This window comes from Nycticebus coucang, chromosome 12 (assembly GCF_027406575.1).
Source record: "Nycticebus coucang isolate mNycCou1 chromosome 12, mNycCou1.pri, whole genome shotgun sequence".
NCBI classification, from domain to species: Eukaryota; Metazoa; Chordata; class Mammalia; order Primates; family Lorisidae; genus Nycticebus; species Nycticebus coucang.
In genome coordinates, this window is record NC_069791.1 from 38,502,851 (window position 1) to 38,529,011 (window position 26,161).

Below are 26,161 nucleotides of genomic sequence, written 5' to 3' on the forward strand. Positions count from 1 at the left end.
AGATTAATACATGGAACAAAACATGAGGGAAAGCTTCCATAATTGACCGTGGTCCTCTGGGTTTTAATGGAAGATTCATTACACAGCCAAGTTGATTAAATCACTGGCCACTGGTGTTCAACTTAACCTTCAACCCCTCTCACTTCCCAGAGGACCGGGGATAGTGGGGCTGAAATGTTCCAACCCTTTTATTCTGTCTTGGTTTTTCTTGTGACTAGCCCCCATCCTGAAGCTACCCAGGGCTGCCAGCCACTAGTCAGTTCATTAGCATACAAAAGACATCACTTTGGAGCTTCCAAAATTTTAGGAGTTGTATGTCAGAAAACACCAAATATAGGCCCACCTCCTTTTACTGCACTTTATTCAGCTTTGCAGATACCACATTTTAAGGGTCTGTAACAACCCTGTCTCCACCAAGTCTATTGTTACCATTTTCCCAATAGCATGTGTTTACTTGAGAGTCTCTCTGTCACATTTGGTAATTCTTGCAATATTTTGAATTCTCTCATTATTACTATATCTGTTATGGTAGTCTGTGATCAGGGATTGCTGACGTCACTCTTGTAACTGTTCTGGGGCACCAGGAACCACACCCATATAAGACGCTGAACTCAACTGATGAATATTCTGTTGTTCTGCCTGCTCCACTAGGCCATTCCTTGTCTCTCTCCCTTTTATTGGGCCTCCCTATTCCCTGAGACACAGTAATACTGAAACAATAAGAAAACCCTACAGTGGTCTCTAAGTGTGGAAGTGATGAAAGGAAGGGTTGTATGTCTGTCACTTTAACTCAAAAGCTAGAAATGATTAAGCTTAGTGAAGACAGCATGTCAAAAGCCAAGAAAGGCCAAAAGCTAGGCTTCTTGTGCCAAACAGCCAAATTGTGAATGCAAACAAACTTCTTGAAGGAAATTGAAAATGCTACTCCAAGATCACATGCATGACAAGAAAGAGAAACAGCCTTCCTGAGAAAGTGTGTGTGCTCTGGATAGAGGATCCAATCAGCCACAAGATTCCCTTAAACTAAAGCCTAATTCTGGGCAAGGCCCTAACTTTCTTCAATTCTATAAAGGCTGAGAGAGGTGAGAGAGTTTTAAAAGAAAAGCTGGAAGCTAACACAGGTTGATTCACAAAGTGTAGAAAAAGAAGCTGTCTCCATAACATAAAAGTGCACAGTGAAGTAGTGAGTGGTGATGTTGAAGCTACAGCAAGTTATCCAGAAGGTCTAGTTAAGATGCTTGAGGAACATCTGAAGAACACTAAAGAACACATTTTTAATGTAGATGAACCATTAAAAGCAGTAGCCATTCAGGACTTTCATAGCTTGAGAGAAAAAGTCAACTCCAAACTTCAAAATGTCAAAGGACAGGCTGACTTTTGTTAGGTATTAATGTAGCTAATAAATTTAAGTGGAAGCCATGTCATTTACCACTTGAAAATCCCAGGGCCCTTAAGAATTGGCAGTGCCTGTGGCTCAGTGAGAGGGCGCCGGCCCCATATGCTGAGGGTGGCGGGTTCAAACCCAGCCCCGGCCAAACTGCAACAACAAAAAAAATAGCCGGGCGATGTGGCGGGCGCCTGTAGTCCCAGCTGCTCGGGACACTGAGGCAAGAGAATCATGTAAGCCCAAGAGTTAGAGGTTGCTGTGAGCCGTGTGACACCACGGCACTCTACCCGAGGGCAGTACAGTGAGACTCTGTCTCTACAAAAAAAAAAAAAAAAATTGTGCTAAATCTACTTTTCCTTGTGCTATATGAATGGAAAAACAAAGCCTAAATGATAGCACTTCTGTTTAAGCCAACTGTTGAGAACAACTGCCCAGAATAAGATTCCTTTAAAAATATTACTGCTCATTGACAATGCACCTAGTAACCCAAGAGCTCTGATGGAGGTGTATAAGGAGATTAATACTGTCTTCATGCCTGCAACATACATTCTGTAGCCCATGGATTAAGGAGTCATTTTGACTTGTAAGTCTAATTATGTAAGAAATATATTTTGTGAGGTTATAAATGCCACAGATGGTGTTCTTCTGACAGATCTGGGCAAAGTAACTGAAAATCTTTTGGAAAGGATTCACCATTAAAACATGTAAGATTGCCATTCCAGATGCCATTAAAACATGCAAGATTCATGGGAAGAGGTCAAAATATCCGCATTCACAGAAGTTTGGAAGAAGTGACTCCAACCCTCATGCAGTATCCATACTGAGAGGTTCAAACCTTCAGTGGAGGAGTAACTGCAGATGTAGCTGAAACAGCAAGAGACTGAGAATGAGAAGTGAAGCCTGTAGATGTGACTGAATTGCTGCAGTCTCATAATAAAACTTGAAGTGGATGAGAAAACGTTTCTTATGGATGAACAAAGAAAGTGGTGTTTTGAGACAGCATCTATTCCTGATGAAGATACTATGAGCACCGTTGACATGAAATAAAGGATTTAGAAGATTACATAAACTTAGTTGAGTAGCAGCAGGGTACAAGAGGACTGATTCCAATTTTCAAAGAAGTTCTACTGTGAGTAAAATGCTGTCAAACAGTATCACATGTTACAGAGAAATCTTTTGTGAAGGGAAGAGTCAACCGATGCAACGAACTTCCACTGTTGACTTATTTTAAGAAACTGTGATAGCCACAACCTTCAACAACCACCACCCTGATCAGGCAGCAGCATCAACACCGAGGCAAGACCCTTCACCAGCAAAACCGTACTGAAAGCTAATGTGACTGTTAACATTTTTTTAATAGTAAAGTATTTTTTAAAATTAAGGTATGTATTTTTTTTAGACATAATGCTACTATACACTTAACAGACTGCAGAACCAAGGAAACATAACTTTTATATGCACTGGAAAGTGAAAAAATTAGTGTGACTCACTTTATTGTGACATTTGTTTTATTGTGGTGTCTGGAACTGAAGCTACAAGGTCTCTGAGGTATGCCAGCAGCATACATTTCACAGTATCACACCTGGTGAGTTAAAAAAGAAGGCTGAGAGCCAGTCTTAGATGCCTGTGATATTCACCCATCTTTAGTGGGCAACTGGGCCATGTGGCTTTGAAGTCCTTGCCCAGCCCTATGTATTTTAAGTAAAGTGACCTACCCTGTTTCCCTGAAAATAAGACAGTGTCTTATTTTAAGGTATGCTCCCAAAGATGCACTAGGTCTTATTTTCAGGGGACGTCTTATCTTTCCTGTAAGTAGGTCTTATTTTCGGGGAAACAGGGTAGTAATTACTATGTATTTGTAAACAGCCTTTAACAAATGGTTCAAAATTTAAAATTACATCTAGACATACTTAGGCAATATATGTAAATATACCTTTTTTGTTCCTTTAAGATTCAAGCCTTCATGCCAATCTGGTCCCAAGGCACTGCCTACATTTTTGGCTTCAGCTTTGGCTTTTGCTTCCTCTTTCCTTCCTAAAGAGATGAACTAATATGAAAAATGTATATAAACCACCTATGTTCAGAATCTTTTAGGAAATGTAATATATGTGTGTGTATGTATATATATGTGTGTGTGTATATATAGCATGACTATACTAACAATAGTTTGAATAATCATTTTATTCATTATTTTAATACTTTCTGATGTAGTCACAAAGTGGATAATCTTTCAATTAAATGTTGAGTGTAAAATCAATCAACTTATCTTTTGGATGTTACACTAGGTTGATTTGAGAGAGGTAAGAAATTAGACATCAGGGCGGCGCCTGTGGCTCAGTGAGTAGGGCACCGGCCCCATATACCGAGGGTGGTGGGTTCAAACCCAGCCCCGGCCAAACTGCAACAAAAAAATAGCCGGGCGTTGTGGCGGGTGCCTGTAGTCCCAGCTGCTCGGGAGGCTGAGGCAAGAGAATCACATAAGCCCAAGAGCTGGAAGTTGCTGTGAGCCGTGTGATGCCACGGCACTCTACCGAGGGCAGTAAAGTGAGACTCTGTCTCTACAAAAAAAAAAAAAGAAATGAGACATCAAATTTTCAAAATTTCATCAATTTTTAAGACCTTCAAAACTTACAAGAAAATTTTAAAATCTTTTTAACTAAAAATGTGAAGTTTCTCATTAGTTTTTAAGCTCAGCACATTTCTTACAAAATTACCTTAGGTGTTGTCAAATGATGTTTGCAAAGCTCCAGATGGGCTAGTGTATTTAGTTTACTTTAAATTTCATATGTATATATATACAAATATACAAATACAAATATATGTTATATATATATAACACACACACTATATATTTGTATATGTTCTAGAAAATCTGAAAACTTCATGTAAAGATATAGAAATAATTACTATCCATATTATTATCTCTCAAATGTTTTTACTAAATTTTCTTATAGTCCTTTTCTGTACGGTTAAAAAAAAAATTCATCTGAGAACTGATGAGCTAGAGGTTATGCTTACCTTCAGTTGTATATCTGGTTCTCTTCTGTGCAATTTTGCCCTCTGGTTTTTCAGCAATGAGCTTTGAAGTCAAGAATTCAGCTGCTCCTGCATCGAAGAAAGTGTTCCCTATCGCTTTATCTTTAATGGCCCAAATCACTTCACACCCTTCAATTTCAAATCTAAAAGGAATATTAAAGTTACACAGAGTAATTGCAAAATTTTAAGTAGAATCTTTGTAGTGCAGATAAAATTATCTCCTAAAGCACAAGTATAGAACATATTTTAAGGCAAATTGGGAAAGACTGATTATAAAGAGGAATGTAATGTTCTTTTTTTTTTTTTTGTGGTTTTTCTATTTTTGGCCGGGGCTGGGTTTGAACCCGCCACCTCTGGCATATGGGACCGGCGCCCTACTCCTTGAGCTACAGGTGCCGCCCGGAATGTAATGTTCTTTAAGGATATTAAGAGTTAACATAGAATAGTAAAAGAAATTTAACCAGTTTACTGAGGGAACTTATAAGTGACAAATATACACTCTGATACACATAAAATTTCATTATAATATCATTTGAAAATGTTCAATTTCTCCAACATAGTTAATGAATGTCCCCTGGGTTCCTGTGGTAAGCAGTGCTTTGTTTATCTGGTTAGAGCATGATCAATAATGGAGGATGTTGGATATAGCTACAATACTAAGAACTTTTCACTTCTTTTGGGAACAATTTTTTATGTTCTTGAAGTACCACATTATGGAAAAGGTTAGAAAGAAAGAGAATTAAAGTTACAGGCAGACCCAGGGTTACGAATGAGATAACTTTTGTAGGTTTGTTCTTAAATTGAATTTGTATGTAAGTTAGAATTGGTATTATCTATTACTTGTAAATCAACAGATGATAGAAAAAAGAAAGTTTAGTACATTTTGCTCTTAAGTGTGGGTCATACATCAGTCAGATTTTTGTAACTCAGAAAATTACTGGAATAGCCCTTGCTTGTACGTACAAGTTGTATGTAAATCAGATGAAGGCAACTAGGAAATGGCCTATGTAAGCTAAAATCTTAATCTTGTTATAAAAGAACAATTACCTTTAATTTAATTCCCTTTACCACAGAAATTCCCCAATCATCTAGCTAAAGAAAGATCTAGTTCACAGAATGATCAAGAATATTAGAGGAAGAATGGAATGGACATAGTATATATAAGCCACCTTATATTACTGTTTACCGTCTAGCTGGAGTTCCTGGGCATGGATGTTTTATTTCTAGGTTTGGACACTGAGAATGGAATGTGGTTGTCTAACCATTCATGTCACAAAGCCCTTGAAGCCCATTATAATTAAGGAAATCACATAATTTATCATGCAACCTGGGACATTATTTGCTATTAATACTCTTGGTATAACTGGTATAAATGGGGACAATTCCAGACTACCAGGATACGCGGCCACCTAGCAATAATATAAAAGGCTTTTACCTGAACTTGCAATGGTAGTAAGAACTGCTATCTTTATTTCACATACTGATATAATGTAACTCAGATTAGGACTTTTCAAGATTAATCAACAAACAGATGATAGGAAAAAGAAAGTTTGGTACATGTGCCTTCAAGTAATCTGATATTCATACGTTTTTACATATGTCATGGAGCCTCATACCTCATTTAATAAGCTTTTATTTTTCCTGTTCTCCTATGCCAGCAAACATTTATAGTCACTAAATTTCAGATTATTGGGAGAAGTTTCTATTTTATGGTGCTCTGGCCGTGTTGTATTGCTGACCAGCAGAAAGCATAACATACACACATTTGGCAATAAAGTTCACATTTTGATTTATACACAGGCATACAGTTATCAGGAAATGCTTTCTCTTTATATACTGAAAATTTCTCTATATTACCATTTTTCATGTTTTAAAGTAAGGTAACTTTAATTGGCTAGTAGGCCAAGTTATTTTAATAAATTACAAGTAACTTCTACACGTGTTCTACCTCTTAGGATACCCTCTAATCCTCCTGAGCATCCTATATGCTCAGCCAAGATGCACAAGCTTAAACGGGAAATACTGCTTTTATTTATAAAAACCACTCTAAAAAAACAGATAATAGGTATTTTGTGAAATTATGAAAAACTGTATCTGAAAAGGAAAGGAATAACCCATACTTAGAAGAAAACAGAGTAATAACGAAAATAAATGTATACTGAGGAAAACTGGAATTCATCTCAGTGGAACATGGGTGTTTATTAAAAGTGTTTATTACCCTTCATCACAAAGACAAAGACGCTATAGTTCAGTGGACCTAAATTCAAAGAATACAGTATATGGGACTTTTCTGAAACTATCAAAAACGAGTTTACTAAAAACAAAATAATGAGTTATATTCAATTATATAGTCGTCAATATCCCACCTACAGAAAATGAGGAATAAGATGAAATGTGAGACATTTTTAAACATAGCAAAGTTTTAGAATGCAAATAATAATTACTTTTGGTGACAGCTAGTGGGAGAAATCTGTCATATATATGCAAGGATTTAAAGCCCTTTTACAATAAATCTTTAGCTCCCACCTCTTAGCCCATACTTTGGTTTTGACTCTAATTTTCTATGTGTTTCCCCATATAATGCCAAAAATTTCCTAATTACAATAACAACTGCCATCCCTAGTGCTCTGACAATTTAAGAACTTCTACAGGCTTCCACTAAGATTGATGATCCTCTAAAAAAAAGAGGCAAAAGCCTATTGGAAGAGCTAGAATGGATGCCAAGTGAGCAAGGATAGGACTTTGGCAGATTCCTTATTTTGATTTAAATTTGTCCTGTTTGTGGTTTGACTCAACTTTCTGGGCTGAAAAAAGATCCAGATTATTCCATGGCAGCCATGCATTGGAGGATAAAATCATAAAGTAAAACAATTTTATGTAGGCTTGAAATAATCATCTTAAGATGAAAATAGTTCATATTAATATGTTCACATTTCCAAAATTCCTAAAATCAAGACCTGAGAGTACTACATGACCTAAAATAGGAGTCGCCAGTTTTGGGTTTCACTGCCCAGAGAGGTAACATAAATGAGTGACGCAGGATGCATGGTATAAAATGGTGGGGCTGTGACTAGAAAGCTCTAAAAGTGGACGTATTTAAATTACTCTTAAATACAGTACATCCTTACAAAACACATCTGGGGGTCAAATGTGGCCAGTCACTAATATATGGCCCATTGGGACCTAAAGTAATTCTGAAACATTTATGTTTTATAAAAGAATTTCTGCGATTAGGAATCCTATAAAACATAAAATGGATTTTTTCCTTGAAATGTAACAATTATATTTATCTTTGATTTTCAGGATAAAAGATCATTTCTAGTCTACCAATAATCGCACGACTCACAGAGCAATTGTTAAAGAATATTTTAAAACATACTTACACTAATTCAAGTGCAATACCACCATTCCCTATGATCATTATTCTCTTAGCTTTAGTCAGCTGTTTCTGGAATTCCTATATTAAAAAGAAATTTCTAAATTAAAAAGAGATCATGTTTTGTAATAACGGGCAATACCTGAAGTAAGAGGCTTCATTGATAATATTCTAAAAATGTAATTATTTTATCAAACTTGCAAAGGAACAAAATAAATCTCACTTTCCCACTCTGCCAAGATATGGGATGTAACCTCCAAATTAATATTATAAATATTCTCCTTTATGTTTCATCCCAAGCTACCTTTATAGCAATGCCTCTCCTGATTTTCTTTTTTTACGTCATTACATTTACAATACTTCAAAATTTCAGCAGGAGACACTGTCTTTAGTTTAACACATTCTCAACTATTTGACCAAGACAGTTATTCTCTTCTCCTAGATTCTCAGTTGACATTTTCCCCTGGAGTCACAAAACACTTAGAATCCTCAGGAATGACAGGCACAGCACACACTCTAGTCACCAGCTCTGGCAGTTACTAAATGGATGTCCCTGGCAAGGTGCCAACCTCACTGTGCTTCTATAACTCCCAAGGATTCACATATGTAGAATTTTTATACGGATTATGTAAGATCATACAGATAAGCTGGGGGTGAGGTGGGCAGCAGGCACATAATAATGTTCAACATATGCTGAAAAAATGTTTCAACCATTATTAGACAGAAAATTAATGCCTCCACCCTCCAGAAAAAAGATCATGATGATCTTAAGACAAGCCAGGAGTAATTCCTATCGCACTTTACATAGTACAGATCAGTCTCATTGCTTCAAAATGACATCTAAACAAAAAATTCTTCCTCTTACTAAATTATTATTTCTCTTAAATTGCCTGGCAAATTGACTTTAAATATTCACTGAAATTGACTTCTTTAAAAAAGAAAGCCCCCCTGAAGTTAGTCTTAGTTTGTCTGTGAGGGTAATGCAATTTAAGGAGAATCTGTAAAGGCCAGGTGTGATGGCTCACACCTGTAATCCTAGCACTTTGGAAGGCCAAGGTAGGAGGATTGCTTGAGGTCAGGAGTTTGAGACCAGCAAGAGTGAAAGCCCATCTCCCTAAAAAACAACAATTAGCAGGGTGTGGTGGCATGTGTCTGTAGTCTCAGTTACTCAAAAGGCTGAGGCAGGGGGATCTCGTGAGCCCGGGAGTTTGAGGTTGCAATGAACTATGATGACGCCACTGCACTCTAGCTCCGATGACAGAACAAGACCTTATCTCACAGGGGGAAAAAAAAACCCAGAAAGACAGGAAGATCTGTAAAGAGCAGTATTCACAGAGATGAAAGGCACAAGTTTAAACTGTACATCTGATAAACTTCATAGCAATTCAATAGAGGTAAATACTGAATCTCTCCATCTTAGTTTTCCATTTGTAAGTGGAAATGGTAACTGTCGCACAGGATTATCATGATTCAATGAATTCACATATATATATAGAAGGCCTAGTTTAAACTGTTATGAGCCCGACCTTTGATTACAAGAAGATAATCAAGTTCCTTTAGTTTTCTCTAAATTCCTAATTAAGAGAACAGGCTGAAAGAAAACATTAACTTTCAAAAATGCAAAAAATTATAAAATGCAAAATCATTAAAACCAGGAAGAGCTTCTTGGCAATAGGGTAAATAAAGCCTGAATTGAATTACAGAAAGAAGTAATATAATGCTCCACATATAGAAGTTTCACCTATTTGGATACTTTATTATTATTTTAGGGCAGAGAATAAGTCAAGTGACTTTTTCAGTTCTGTGATTCTATCATGGCTTCATATCACAAAGATGTTTTGAATGTTAATTTCTTTGCTAGAGAATACAATGAGCGAACTTTAGATATGCTTTCTCTTTTTGGAAAAATATTGCTAACATTATGTAGTTTCAAATCACATTATTTCCAAATAGAGTAATGTAAGTTGTAACATTCAGCACAGACATTATATTTGGGGTATCTCATATATATGACATTAGCATTAACTAAAAAACAAAGAAAAATATCAACTGAAACCAAACTGAAATTTGCTGTAATAAAACATTATAACCATTCTTTGGTTGATGGATCATGAAACAAAAACTTCCTTTCTGCTGTAATAGTTTAGAACTTAACATTGTAAATGGAACACTTTAATTCAGATGTAGAAAAGTCTAAGGAATCTTTTCAGTTCCCTTCCCATGACCCAAGCTGAAAGTGTTACCTTGGCACTGTCTGTATCACGAATTCCTAATACATAAGGATTTCCTTCACATATCAATTTTGGTTTAGCTCCAGCACAGAGACAGAGTTTCTTATATAAATGGTGATTGCCATCTTCTGTTAAAATGCACTGCAAACACATAGCAATGAAAGGAAGAGGAGAAACAAATTCATACATGGATACATTTCACTTTAAATTAAAAAGTCAGTTAGACATAAGCAAAAAATAATAATGCTAAGGTTGCCTCTTTGAGGCATTCAATTCTTTGTCATAGCAATTTCAAAGCTAAACTTAAGAATACATTCTCTAATCCAGTGATTCTTAATCCTTTTAGGGTCATGGATCATTTTGAAAATTTGATGCAACTTTCTTCCCTGGAACAAAAGGTACATTCACACAAAGGTTTGTATTAAACTTCAGCGAATCTCAAGATGCTTGAAAAGGTATGTTGACCTCGGGCTAAAAACTAAACTTTAAATTTTAAGATTGAGTATTCATATCATGTCATACTTGACACAGGTCTTGATGAAGATTTCTAATCTCAATGGAAGTTACTATAAGAAGACTTAAGTGATTCTAATATGTCGTACATTAATATCTGTTGTAAGTATTGGGAGTAGTGTGTGCTGGAAGAATTTACGATATGTTTTCTTAATCTAAAAGATTACATGCTAACAGAAGTATTTATATTCTTAAGTACAAATAATCACTTGACTAGCAAACTAAATGTTTTTAAGGGTTATTGTAATATAGGTGAAAAACATGTTAACCTTTAGTCCTATTGTGTATAAGCTTTAAAGTTACTTATGTTAATTTTTAACAACATCAGTAAGTCTAAAAACCATTAGGTAGCCATTGGTTTTATTATTTTATTTTATTATTAAATCATAGCTATGTACATTAATGCAATTATGGGGTGCAATGTGATTTTATATATAATTTAAAATACTTTCATCAAACCGGTTAACACAGCCTTCACGGCATTTTCTTAGTTATTGTGTTAAGACATTTATATTCTACACTTAGTAAATTTAACATGTACCCTAGTAAAATGCACCATAGGTGTGGTCCCACCAATTACCCTTCCTCCACCCATCCTCCCCCCCCTCCCTCTCCTCTTCCTCTTCTTTTGGGCTATACTTGGGTTATAGCTTTCATATGAAAGCTATAAATGGGTTTCATTGTAGGACTGAGTACATTGGATGCTTTTTCTTCCATTCTTGAGATACTTTGCTAAGAAGAATATGTTCCAGCTCTATCCATGTAAACATGAAAGAGGTAAAGTCTCCATCTTTTTTTAAGGCTGCATAATATTCTATGGTGTACATATACCACAATTTATTAATCCATTCATGGGTCAATGGGCACATGGGCTTCTTCCATGACTTAGCAATTATGAATTGGACTGCAATAAACATTCTGGTGCAAATATCTTTGTTATAAAGTGATTTTTGGTCTTCTGGATATAATACCTAGTAGAAGAATTGTAGGATCAAACGGCAGGTCTATTTTTAGATCCCTAAGTGATCTCCAAACATCTTTCCAAAAGGAACATATTAGTTTGCATTCCCACCAGCAATGCAGAAGTGTTCCCTTTTCTCCACATACGCGCCAACAACTCTGGTTTTGGGATTTTGTGATGTGAGCTAATCTTACTGGAGTTAGATGGTATCTCAAAGTGGTTTTAATTTGCATTTCTCTGATGATTAAGGATGATGAGCATTTTTTCATGTGTCTGTAGGCTGTGTGCCTGTCTTCTTCAGAGAATTTTCTCTTCAAGTCCCTTGCCCACACTGAGATGGGATCACTTGTTCTTTTCTTGCTAATATGTTTGAGTTCTCTATGGATTCTGGTTATTAAACCTTTGTCAGAGACATAACCTGCAAATATCCTCTCCCATTCTGAGGGCTGTCTGCTTGCTTTACTTACTGTGTTCTTGGCTGTGCAGAAGCTTTTTAGTTTGATCAGATTCCAGTAATGTATTTTTGGTGTTGCTTCAATTGCCCAGGGGATCCTCATCATAAAATATTCTCCCAGGCCAATTTCATCAAGTGTTTTCCCTGCACTTTCTTCTAGCATTTTTATAGTTTCATGTCTTAAGTTTAAATCTTCAATCCAGTGAGAGTCTATCTTAGTTAATGGTGAAAGGTGTGGGTCCAGTTTCAGTCTTCCACAGGTTGCCAGCCAGTTCACCCAGCACCATTTGTTAAATAGGGAGTCTTTTCCCCACTGAATGTTTTTAATTGGCTTATCAAAGATCAAATAACGGTAAGTAGCTGGGTTCATCTCTTGGTTCTCTATTCTGTTCCATACATCTACCTCTCTGTTTCTGTGCCAGTACCATGCTGTTTTGATCACTATCGATTTATAAAATAGTCTGAAGTCTGGTAGCATGATTCCTCCTGCTTTGTTTTTATTTCTGAATAATGTCTTGGCTATTTGAGGTATTTTCTGATTCCATATAAAACAAAGTATTATTTTTTCGATGTCTTTAAAGTATGACATGGTGCTTTACTAGGGATTGCATTAAAATTGTATATTTCTTTGGGTAGTATGGACATTTTAACAATGTTGATTCTTCCCAGCCATGAGCATGGTATGTTTTTCCATTTGGTTTTATTCTTAAAATTGGATGAAAATCTAAATATGTTTGACTTTGTTGAAATTTGTGCCATCTGTTTGAGTTTCAAAAGTTGGCAAATCATGTCATTGTACTTAAGACCCATTGACACATTTATAACCCAACTTAACTCTTCAGCTGCATAAGAAATATGTAAAACCAACAATACAGCATAATCCATAGAGAGATTTTATATACAATTTTTAAGTTTGGTCGGTTATGGCACTCAAAAAATTAATGAAATAATTTGCATTTAGCTACTGTAAAATCAAATAGCACAAACATAAAAACCCTTTTAATTAGGTACTGCTAAATTTTTGCCAGTAGACATAAAAGTAAAACACACTACATCTAATTCACTAAAAAAATGTAAAGGACAATGAGTAAGAGAATACAGACAAGCACTGCATGTGGGATGCTTTTCAAATGGTAATGAAAGCACTCTGGTTCACTTAAATGCCCTAATATATCAATTCCCTCATCATTCATTTAGAATACATTAGAAAGCCCACCTCAATTTGCAAAATTAATCCACAGAGATGTTATTTAGAATATGTATTACCACTACCAGTATCTTTTCTTACTTTTTCCTCTAAAATTATTTGCCTTTCAAATATGGTATATATTATGTAAGACTGGACAATTAAATTCACAAACTAATCCTAGAAAAAAGTGCTATATATCTCATTGCTGAATATCACTATGGTCACCAGATGGTCAAGGGGCCACTTCACAGGTGACCATAGTTATTTGTTTTCTTCCTAAAGGACTCATAAATTAGATCTGTACAAAGGGAAATACAAACCCATCTTGCCTAACACTCATTTAAGAATGCTGAAAATCACCTGACAAGATCCTTTCCTGAGACTGCCTTATTCATTCTCATATGCAAAGGCTTACTGAGTCCTGCTGAGTCTGTAGTAGAAATCTCATACAAATCCGGGATATCCTTTCCAACTACATTGTCCCTGTCTTAGTTTAGGTCTTATATATCATTTGAGATTATTGTAATCATCTCCTAACTTGGTTGCTGACTGCTAACCACTTGCTTTACCTCAGGTCATCTTTGACACTGCTGTCGATATATCTTCCTAACAATGCCCCCCTATTTTATCATCATTGCCCCCCACTTAAAATCACTTTACAATTCATCCTGAATATAAAATAAATTCAGCTCCACAGCATGACATAAAATACCCTTTATAATCTTATTTGCTTATTTCTATAGCTTTGTTCCCCAATATTCTTTGCATATTCACCTCCCAATCCCTTTGATATCCTCACTATCCAACCTTCATTCCCTTTTCCTTTCTTTGGACATTTGGTCTCTTTTTCCTGGAATGCCCCTTTCCACTTGGAAAACTGTTAATTCACTCATCATGTAAACTCCAACTTAAATATATTACTTCCTTTGTGAAGTCTACCAACATCACTAATATCAGATACTTGATAATATTTTGGTGACTGTGCGTCTCATGTGTCCATATAATTTTAGCATGTATGTCCAAAGTCCCTATGAGATTGATGGCTCCTAGGGGAGGCACCTTGTATCATTCCTACTATATCCCAACATCAGTACGATACCCAGAATAGCAAGCACTTACAAATACTAACATAATCTGAAATGTGAAAACTGTATGTTAGGGACATAAATAGTGGTGGTAGTAGAGATGGGATCAAAAGAAGGGAGGTAAAACCTCAAGATTTAACAATGGAAAATATCATTAAGGAAAATACTATCTTACGTGTTCTTCACTCTTTAGTTGTTTTACTCCAGATTCTATCACCTTGATGTTGGGAAAACGATTTTCTAACGTGGTACTTGATTGTTCTTCAACATCAAATTCTTCCAACGTTTTGGAAATCTGTATTAGATGAAAAAGGTTAAAATGTTATTTATTTAAAAAAATATTGTCTGTCAAGAATCTTACTTTCTTTGCATCCATGTACTAATATTCCATGTTTATAAAAGAAGAAAGTTAGCCAACTCTATGACGTGTCACAGAACATGGGCGAGGCTCAGCATTTTAAGACTTGAATGCAAATATTAGCTTTGCCACTCCTGGTAAGTCAGATGAGTCACTGAGGTTGTTTCATGGCCTGTAAAATGAATGCCACACCACTTACTTCTCTATGGTTCAACCAAACAGCTTATCTATCTCTTATCCTTCTAGCTTTCTCTCTCCACAGACTAGCTAACCTTATTAAGATCCAGTCTTTAAAGTTTTCTTTCCTCTTCCCTAAAACTAATAGCATCCTCTTGTACTCACTTTCCTTCCTGTCCATTTAATATTTCATTGTGAATCATTTCATATTTTGATCAAAATCTTTTATCTACTTGTTCTCTTATTCTAAACCATTAATTAACCTGAAAACTCCCAACCCCAGATTTAACTACTTAGTTTATTAGACCTATACCCAGTTTGCTGCAGAAGGACCATATACACTTGCAAGTTGATAAATGACCAAAGCTACTCCTTAAACACTCCATGGAAATCCTACCACACATCCCTAAAAGTTAGTTTTTCAAATCTTTTGGTCTCATGACCCCTTTATATTCTTCTAAATTACCTTAAGAACTTGCTTCCTGGGTTAAGGATTGAATAATATATTTGAAATATTTTTATATTTTATTTTATTTTATTTTTTTGAGACAGAGCCTCAAGCTGTCACCCTGAGAAGAGTACTGTGGCATCATAGCTCATAGCAACCTCCAACTCCTGGGTTCAAGCGATTCTCCTGCCTCCACCTCCCAAGTAGCTGGGACTACAGGGCCCACCACAACGCCCAGCTATTTTTTGGTTGTAGTCATCTTTGTTGTTTGGCAGGCCTGGGCTGGATTCGAACCTGCTAGCTCAAGTGTATGTGTCTGGCACCTTAGCCGCTTGAGCCATAGGCGCCGAGCCTGAAATATTTAGAAGACTGCCTAGTGCGTAGTAAGCACTCAATAAATAATATGAATTATTATTACTAATCTTTTTCCCCTTTAAAAATTACACAAAATCATGAATTCATGCTCCTTTAAACACTAAACAAACAATACACAGTATAGAGTAAATGTTAAAGTCCCTCTTTGCTGCTCTCAATTCTTTTACCCCACCAATCCCTCAAGATAACCCATGGTGACTTTTTGGAGTTATGTTCCATATTTTTAATCTGTGTATACTGTGCGTCTAGTACACTGGTTATGATATAGATGTTCAATAAATAAAAAGGGTGCCATTTCCTACTGCTGACACTTAGTATAAGTGAAATTCATTTGTTATTTCAGTGAATTTTCACATATACAGTGGAACTTTCACAGTCAACCACCTCGCTACATTGACCACCTCCTGAAGTTGACCTAATTTTCATAGACTGGACATGTACCACATGTACGCATCAGTACAGTAGGCCTAGTTCCTTATGTTGACCACTTCCACATGTTGACCAGTTTGTTGTATGTAGTCTCTTAGGTGGTCAACTTACAGAGGTTCAACTGTATTAATACATATTAAGCTCACAGTCTTGTGAAGTAAAAAAGGAGGGCAGGAAACTAATTATTACAGGTGAAAAAACTTAGATGCAGAAATTTACCAAGGCTACAGAACCAGTGAATAACAGAATCAAGTCTAGGACCCAAGGTTTTTTCCTTTTGTTGTACATAAATTACAGAACTAAGCCAACAATCCCTTGTATCAATGGGCAAGAGACATGAATAGAACTTTCTCTAAAGACGACAGACGAATGGCTAACAAACACATGAAAAAATGTTCATCATCTCTATATATTAGAGAAATGCAAATCAAAACAACCCTGAGATATCATCTAACCCCAGTGAGAATGGCCCACATCACAAAATCTCAAAACTGCAGATGCTGGCGTGGATGTGGAGAGAAGGGAACACTTTTACACTGCTGGTGGGACTGCAAACTAGTACAACCTTTCTGGAAGGAAGTATGGAGAAACCTCAAAGCACTCAAGCTAGACCTCCCATTTGATCCTGCAATCCCATTACTGGGCATCTACCCAGAAGGAAAGAAATCCTTTTATCACAAGGACACTTGTACTAGACTGTTTATTGCAGCTCAATTTACAATCGCCAAAATGTGGAAACAGCCTAAATGCCCACCAACCCAGGAATGGATTAACAAGCTGTGGTATATGTATACCATGGAATACTATTCAGCCATTAAAAAAAATGGAGACTTTACATCCTTCGTATTAACCTGGATGGACGTGGAAGACATTATTCTTAGTAAAGCATCACAAGAATGGAGAAGCATGAATCCTATGTACTCAATTTTGATATGAGGACAATTAATGACAATTATGGTTATGGGGGGGAAAACAGAAAGAGGGAAGGAGGGAGGTGGGTGGGGCCTTGGTGTGTGTCACACTTTAAGGGGGCAAGACATGATTGCAAGAGGGACTTTACCTAACAATTGCAATCAGTGTAACCTGGCTTACTGTACCCTCAATGAATCCCCAACAATAAAAAAAAAAAAAAATACAGAACTAGTAAACACTGGACAGAGGTCTTACAGCTCTGTATTATACCAAATGAAGTCTTCTGGAAAGATCATTCTGAGACACAGCTATATATCTTTCACCTACGTATGTGTTCTTGTCCTGTAATTAAATACAGTAGAACCTTCAGTTGACCACTTCCGTAAGTTGACCTAATTTTCACAGACCAGACATGCACCACATGTGCTCAATGGAAGACTCACCTCTATATACTGACCACCTCTGTAAGTTGTATCTCTACCTCGTACACTGTGACACACAATGTTAACTCACTTTCTAAAACTTGACCAGATGAGTCCACTCTACACCAAGATGTGGGCTTTGCACCTTATTTATATTATTTTTCTTTACTATAAGTTCTTTTTTTTATTATTATCACATGTTGGATTAGGCCTTATGTCCTATTGTTTATGTTACAGAATTTTTCAGTGTGAATGACTGATCTGTATTGTAGGTACATCCTACAGTTACTGAAAAATTTTACAGTTAATGAAGACATGGAGGCCCAAAAGAAGAACTCAAAGAGCTGATAGGGGAGGAAAATGTTGATCATCTACATTTTTCTGGAAAGCAGCAGCCAAAGACAGATGGCTGAACATTTTGGCGTTAGCAAGACCACAGTTACCAACATCCAAAAATGCAAACATGAGTGCCAGGGGAGATACGGTAAGTAAAGTGGAGTCCTGCAGTGGAAGAAGAAGAAAAATTCCACTGATAAAATGAATGAAGTAATACTAAGCTGGTTCAAACAAATGAGGGCAGTTAATGCCTGAATCTCTAGGCCAAGGATCCAAGAAGTTGTTAAAAAATTCCCACAGGAATTTGGGGTGGCAGATTTCCAAGCATGCAGTGGCTAGCTCGAGCAATTTAAACTCAGCAGATCTCCCAGAAAGTCTTGTGTGGTGAATCCAATGGAGTTCCAGCAGAAGTTGTGGAAGAGTTCATCAGAAAGTTCCCGCTTTTCAGCAGAGGCATCCAAGATGACACTCATAAGTCCAAGAGTGTGGCCTCTTACAAGGTGAGGCCTGACAACAGCCCCAGCATGAAGGGTGACAAATGTAAAAGTGGAAAACTTTCCAAAGAACATATCATAGTTCTGCTTGGTGCTAGTTCCTCAGAGAAAAATTAAAGCTAACATTATATTCAGTGGTAAAAAGGTGATTTAGCCATTTCACAATGCATATGTTATTTCGAAACATTATGTTGTAAAATGTATATACAATTTTTACAGTTAGAAAGGACCACTATAATAACCATACCTGCTATTTAATTTATAATTTTTCTAATTAATATTAAAGAAAGTTATATCTTACCTGCTTAAAATTGGTAACTGCTTTAATAACAGGAAAAGGTGTTACCAGGAGAATATCTTCTGATGGAAAGTGAGTAGCCAACTTATTAAAAAAAGTAAGAGAAAAAAATATGGTAAGTTTAGTATTGGTATACATAATATACAGTGTATGTAGGGGGTGGGAATAATGCAAGTTTAATAATGTAATCAACCCAGGAAATTAAAAATCCATTGTTCGTCATCTAAAGGTCTCCATTATTTTGGGCCTTATTCGTATTTATAGGACAGTAGTGAGTAATGTTAAACTCTGACACTGATAAAATGAATAATGCCTTTACATTAAACAACATTAAAGTCCCTCTGAACAAGAAAAGTGATATAAAAACGAATCCAAAAGATGTATCGACTGTTTGGTATACCAATTTAGAGTTATCATTCAGAGGAAGAGAAGAAAATTATCTTGCTAATTAACAATCGAGCCAATTTCTATTTCTTTAAAAATAATATTTAATTTGCCTCTATGAGATGACATTAAAGGCAACTCTCAACATTAAACACTTAGACCTTAATTTGACTTTTCCTAGGCTTTGGCACTCCTACTCTACCTCTTTTAAACAGTATATTGTCTGGGAAGACAAAACCATTTTAATAATAACTTTAACAAAATTTACAGATGTCATTTGTGATTGTTTCATTAATTTTCCTCTAGCTACAATCTGTCTTCCTCACTTTGAACTTCTTGAAAGCATTTTCTTTTTTTTTTTTTTTTTTTATTGTTGTGGATTCATTGTTGAAAGCATTTTCTTATCTCAAGGTCTGGTTCCTCTCTCCACCAGCCTCTTTAATCTGGTTTCTATCCTTATACTACTAAAACTGAGCAAGTTCAAGTTACCTGTACATCCGTAAGCCTCACCTTATCTGAACTTTCTATGTAATATTTGACAGTATTATCATTCTGTCCATTTCTCTTTCTTTTGTATATTCTGTAATTTATCTTCCCCATTTTTGATCTAGATTGGGTCATCAAAATTTCTTTATACTACTGAAATCACCTTCAAATTGGTTTGCCAGTCTCATACATAAATCAACTGCCTCTGCCCCAAGTAGAACTAATTATTTTTGAAAATTTTTGATTTGATTACAATTACTCCACTGCTCAAAACATTACTACTTGTAAATTCTTGTTATGTGCCAACCTTCCCTGTTTTCATCTCTAGTCACCTCCTCCAAGCACCTTGTACTTTAAGTTTTGCTACTTCCAAATGGTGCCGTGCTTTTCCACTAGAGATTACTGTCAACTTCCCTTTGGAATGTCTTTCTTTTCTTTTCTACCTAGTAAACGTTCTCTTATTATTTGATAATGAGGTAAGGGATACTTCCTTTGAGAAAAGATACTTCTGCTACCAACTTCTTAGGCACCCCTAAAATAACCGCTTGACTGTCTCTTCCATTCAACTGTGAGTCCCTTGCACATGGTACCACGCTGTTTGTATTTGACTCTCAGCCCTTAACTCTGTGCCTGGATCATAGGTGTCGACTTGATGAATAAACGGAAAATACATATTCAAAAATGAAAAGTTAAAAAACACTTTAATTTCTCGCATTGTTTCTTAAGATATCAGTGATTTCTTATGTTTACTTTTTATCAACAAAATGATCTAGTCCTTGGGTCTATTAGTCATAACTAGAAAAGCACTCCCTAGCTGGATTTAATTCCTTCCTGGCTGTTTTACAAGACATCACGAGAGATTAAAATTGGGAGTTCAAAGTACAGGAAACTTACGTAAGGGTTTATTATGCACTATCGATTTGCAACTATATGGAAACTAAACTCAATCATGTAACACTGAGGGCTGAATTAATTACAGGGGTTGAATATTCTGTCCAAATACAAAGCCCTCTTGTACTTGGCGTTATAATAGGATCAGAGGCTGGGTTGAGCCTGCTTTGGTTTCTCCGAGTAATTTGCTCCCTACTCCCCACGCCCGAGATGAAGCTTGCGAGTTTCTAACAACATCAACAGGGGCCCACCACGCAGTTTCTAAGATCTGCCAGCAAGGAAAGCCGCAAAAAGAGCGCGGCGAAAAACGGACCCCGCCGAAGGACCAGATACCTGGCGGGAGCCCTCCAGCGCGACTGCCTCCGGGGTCGGGAAAGAAGCGGAGACGCCCGCGCGCACTCCCTACCTGCTCCGCGCAGGTGACGCCCGCGATGCCGCCGCCGACCACCACGAACTTCCCCGCCGCCGGGGGCGGGCGCGCTGCCTCCATGCTGCGGACTCGTAGCGGCTTACTGAACAACCTGAGGGAGACTCACCAGTCTGCAGTAAGAGCCGGGACGCCGCCGCGGGGCGGTCACTTCCGGTGACGGAACTGGAGACGCCCATCTACGGGTGCCTAGGAGTTCACATTTAGTCTATGGTGTTTCTGACCCTGGCCGCCTTTCTTAAGCACAGAGGCGACACGTCGTCGACAGGGCTTTGCGTGGCTGCTATTACACTTCAACGCAGTTACTCCACTAAGGTTTGATCAAGAGACGGTAAAAAGAAAAAGTAAAGAAGATGGGCTGCAAAAAGAAGTGTGGCAAATTGCTTGTTTAAAGATAAGATAAATGATCACGGGACACAGCATTCATAGAATAAATGCTTAAATTTGCACCTGCGAAAAATTAGAAGTGGGTGCAGGTCTTAAACTCTTAATGGTAGAAGGAGCCTTCAGGAACATAGTGCTACCCTACTCTTGTCATTTCTGTAGATGAGGAAACCAACTCTTGAAAACCACTAGATTGCTACTCTTAAGCTAACAGTCCACACAAAGGAATGCTACTGAATCGTCTCTAAGAAGTTATAGCTTTCATTTACAATTTTGACCCCAGCTAAAACGTCTAGTAATAGAGTTACTCGCCCTTTTGTCAAATCAAATGAACATATCTCCTGTTTGCTGTAAATAACAGCATGTGTGAGGGCTGAATTAAATATTCAAGTGTGAACTAAAATGAAAATCCTAAGATACCTCTACCCCCACTGACAGACAGATGCCGTCTCAGCCAAGGGGACCCCAGAGAAACCTTAGAACTGAGTCCCCAGCTGCCACAGGATGAGAGGTCAGACACGCCTCATTACATCCCCTTCCTTGCTAACTACCATCGGGTACCCCTACTCCCAAGGGCTAAACAGAAACCAATCTTGAGATCTAGACCAATATCCTTTCTGGATAAGAGACCACCAAGCATGAAGTGGTTCTAACACTCTACAGAGAATGCTCAGAGGGCTTTTGTGACCTTGCTTCACTTTTTTGACATAAGACAGCAGCCATTTCTGAACATGGACCCCATAAAAGGTCATAAAGCTAGATTGTGCGGGCATGTGTTTCTCCTTTCATAGATAACCATACTTCCTCCTACAGCCTAATAAATGTGTATATCTGGGAAACCTGCTCCATACAAACTTCCGTTCCCATGGACCCAGCCTCACAGCACAGGTTCCTGGCTTCCGGCTGGGGGATTGGCTTTCCAGCCATTCCTGTTGGAATGGCCACTACAGCTGTAATCCTTTATGAGAAATAAAGCTGTCCTTTTAAAATTATGAACTTTATCATTTCTTCAGTTAACAAAAGAAAGAAAGAGACAATGCAGTTGGGGGGGACAGATTCATCTGGAAAAATTGAAGGACACAAAACAATCTTTACCTTACTTGTATTCTCTTTTCAAGTGTTCTCAAATCTGATTTTCATCCCAACCTATTTTCTTGAAGGTCATTCCTACCTTGTAAACTGTTAAATGAAAACCTAGTTTCCCATTTTTCTCCAATAAGTTTTTGGAAATGTCTAAAATAAGAATATTTAGGTTAATTTTGAACTGGTTGATTGAAAAGTTGGAAAGAACAATGAAGTTTCATAGAGTAGTTAATCACTAACAGCTTTTGAGACAGATGACCTGAGTTCAAATGTGGCCCCAGTGTTTCTTTGCTGTGTGGCTGTTTTGTGACTTACTTATCACCTCTGAGCTCTAGCTGCTCATTGGCAAAGTGAATATAAGATTTACCTTGTAGAGTCGTTTTGATATATGTATGAGTTAAAACATTTAAACTTCCTAGAACAGTGTGTGCTACCTAGTAGGATTAATAGCTAAGTTACCTGTGTGCTTTGTTGAGTGGTCTGTCTGTTTCTCTCTGAAGGATATTATCTATGCTTATAACCTCTGTGAGTTTATAATGCTTTTAACTGCCATGTGTCTATCTCTCATATCTTTTAGGAATCTTCAAACCTGCAATTTTGGGAGCTTTCTTAATATATTGCTATCGTTATCCTGGTCTTCTCAAATTCACCGTGAGTCCAAACTGGATTCATACTCCTATCAAAAACTTTTCTTTGTTTTTATTTGTTCTGTTATTTTTATTGAACAAGCTGGACTTTATAGCAAGAACAGATGAAAGGAAACATTTTTATGTTTCTATACTTTTCCCATCCTTGTGTTTTGCTCCTCTAAATTCAATCCCTGTTAGGCCTTAAAGGTTTTCTGATTATTCTCAGGTAATAAGTCTAGTGCTACCTGTTACACATATCAAAACTTCAGACTTTCATCCAGTTAAAGCTTCACCTAAGTGCAAGCAGTCAAGGGTGGTTTCTTTTTGCTTTATATAGCAAGATTTTGGGGCACAGCTGGTTATGTCTCAGACTTTCTTGGGAAACCCATGCCTATTGGAAGGTAAGGAGCTTTATGAGGGGCAAGCATTGATTCTTTATGAGGATTTAATCTATGTTACAGGAATTGTTTAAAGAACTCACTGTGGAACACCTTGGTATGTAGAAGCCAATGATTATTCATTGCGGTGATTTCACTTAAAGATAATGACACTTTTGCTGTGCAACAGGCTGTTTTCCTACAACTATGAATCAATCAGTGGTGTGGTAAGCTGTGAATCTGTGAAAGCCGATAGATAAAATTTCAGGAATTCTGTAAGCTGAAATAGAAATTTCATTTGAATGCTTGAAATTACCCATGATGAGAGTTTTTACATCATGACAAATGATACAAATCAGTATTTGATTTATTACATTGTCGATTGTCTAGACTTTAAAAAGTAATACATAAAATGTTAATAATAATGAAATAAAAAATGTGTCTATTGTGACACATTGTAGTATATTGTGAATAGCACAAAAAAATTGAATAAATATTCTTCCAGTATAAAAGAGCTGTTACCCAGTTTTGCAAAGAAATCACTGACATAGCAGACAAACAAGTTCCAGCCTACTCTTTGTTTCACTTCCATCTTACTAGTTAATGGAAATGGAAATGTCCAACCACATTTAAACTACACTCATTCATTCACTGACATTTACAACAGAGAGAATTATATATTTACTATTATTTGTAAAATATTTTCTCTATATCTTTGTATCAGTAAAATGTATAATGAACTATCAACTGAAAAACTCAAGCTATATAAAATAAAGAGGTTTATTCTGAGTTGAATATTTGCCACTGAATCCCAGGGAATATGGTCCTAAGTGGTCTTGAGAAAATGTACTCAGGGTGGCCACGTTACATTTTGGTGTCATGTGCAGTATATTCACAGAGATAGGAATTACAGGAAAAATCATAATCAGTACATGGAAGGTATACATTGGTTCCAGCTAAAAAGGCAGGACTTCTCCAAGCAAGGACTTGCAAGTCATAGGTAGAGTGTAGGGATTCTTTAGTTGGTAATTGGTTGAAAGAGTTATGCTTTGTCTAAAGACTTGGAGCCAGTAGAAAGGAACGCTCGAGTGAATATAGGGGGGTTGCTAGAATGCTTGAGATAAGATAAGGGGTCTGATGCTGTACCGGAGTAAAGTTGGAAAGTAAACCACATTATGTCAGATTGATAAAAACTAATTTAATGAGAGTTTGTTGTTTGTAGGTGTGACTCGCAAGGCCTCTTAGAAAGGAATTTGGGCAAGAGAAAGAGAAAGGTAAAAGTTCAGGCCTCAAACCTATGTATATACACACATATATGTACATGAATTTATTTTTTTCAGAGAGCTAGTTATCAAACATATACCAGCACATATCAGTCACTGGTTAGAAGCTACCATTGTTGTTTTCTTAGTGTGGCTGATTCCAAAGTGCTGATTTTTTTCTCTTCTGGGGTGCTTTTACAGGCATTTCAGAATCTCTACATAAGTTTTTGAGCCATCCCTTCTTTAAATTCCGTCCCTCTTAAGACACAGAGTCTACAATGGGCTTCCGGGAAACTCACTTATCCTTTTACCCTACCATACCCTGAATGTGCACATCAAGGCAGCACAGCAGCCGCTCTCTTCCCTTCTGCTGTCAGACCATCTAGCTAGCCACATATTCTCTCCTCCTGCTGAATCAGGTAACTGTTCCTGCATTCCTCAAAGACCAGGGGCTATGTGTAAAGTCCTCCATATAGTTCTCTTGAAGTCCTCCTTACCTGTCTTAGGAGCAGATTGGGTGGTGGGTGAAACATTTTCCCTTCCCCTTCCCCATGTGCGTAGTGAGTATGTTGAGACTGGGCCTGGGGATGGAGAGAAGATAGCATACCTGCAACTGTCTGCAAAAGAATTATTTCAGCCTTCATTCTTTTATCAAATAATTATTTATGTTCACTTCCTTAGTCTCAAGGAATGTGATGGGCTAATGCTGGAAGGCCAGTCTTATAGTTTTTTAACATGTGCCACCTAGATCATCTAGTACCTAGATGTTGAAGGTTTAGGGTTTGGTACCTTTAATTAGATTGCCTTTAGCCTTTGGAATGGAATTAACCAGAAAAATCACATTTGGCCCCATGGTACACCATGTTTTATATGTTTTTATAAGCTGAAGGCATTTCTTATACCATGTACCCTCAACCTCAAAATTCAATTTACCAACTCTTACCAATGTCACAGTGCCCTCTGGTTTCTTCATTTCATATTTGGTTGTCACTGTGCTATTTTTGGTCTTATTCTCCCACTTGGTTAGGTAAAAAAAGTTTCTCCAGTCTCTGCTTCTAAACCTACCCTCCAGGCTGCCAAAATAGTTATTTTATTCAAAGGGGAATACAGTTACTCTCCTTCCCTGCCACATTAGCTTCTGGAATATTCCCCATTCCTTGAATGCATCAAGAATCCTCTTGTCTCCCCCATTACAGGCCTCCTTGAAGACTGTGAATCAATGAAAGATAAGCTCCAATACTACCTTCCGCACCATTCTCAAGCAGAAATGGTTACAGCTAAGGACTTTACTACATTTGATAGTATTTCTTGTGTTAGTATTATTTGTGTTCCTACTGGACTTCTTTGAGAAAAGACAATATATTTTTTTTCACTTTCAATTTTCACATTCAATGCCCCTAACCTCAGCAGTTAGCATAGTGACTTAAGTAATATATAAGAGGATTGTCTGGAAAGTATCCACCCATGTCTATTTTTCATATTACATGGCTGGATACTTTCAGGACAGCCTTTGTTTTCCCAGTAAATGTTTCTTTAGGCCTTATGATTAGCATAGTAAGCTTTAATTTTATAAAGACTGAGTCTTCATATATGAATGGATCCACCATGGTGAAGTATGAATTTACCTTGTGAAATATTTTTCTTCTTCATTAAATAGTTTGTTGTGTTACACAAGTTTCTAGACTAGGTTGTTCTGGGTAGATAGATGTCATTGTCACTCCACAACATTGGGATGTTTATTTACAATTTTACAATTT

At 37.0% G+C, this 26,161-nt stretch overlaps 1 protein-coding gene across 3 annotated transcripts in view; it reads right to left on the reverse strand.

The window, feature by feature from the left end:
• The window catches only part of PYROXD1 (pyridine nucleotide-disulphide oxidoreductase domain 1), a 29,645-nt gene extending 8,792 nt beyond the window's left edge, over nt 1–20,853 (reverse strand). For 2 of the 3 annotated variants that reach the window (XM_053555483.1, XM_053555482.1), the window contains exons 1-7: nt 20,649–20,853; nt 18,485–18,565; nt 14,408–14,527; nt 10,043–10,171; nt 7,807–7,880; nt 4,406–4,566; nt 3,321–3,421 (exon numbers count right to left, since the gene is read on the reverse strand). In XM_053555483.1, coding sequence (XP_053411458.1) covers nt 3,321–3,421; nt 4,406–4,566; nt 7,807–7,880; nt 10,043–10,171; nt 14,408–14,527; nt 18,485–18,565; nt 20,649–20,732 — 750 coding nt within the window. In that variant the 5' untranslated portion in view covers nt 20,733–20,853. Of the gene's footprint in view, nt 1–2,877; nt 2,970–3,320; nt 3,422–4,405; nt 4,567–7,806; nt 7,881–10,042; nt 10,172–14,407; nt 14,528–18,484; nt 18,566–20,648 lie in introns of those variants that run through there. The other variant, XM_053555484.1, reaches the window with a different exon arrangement.
• Between the last annotated feature and the right edge of the window lie 5,308 nt (nt 20,854–26,161).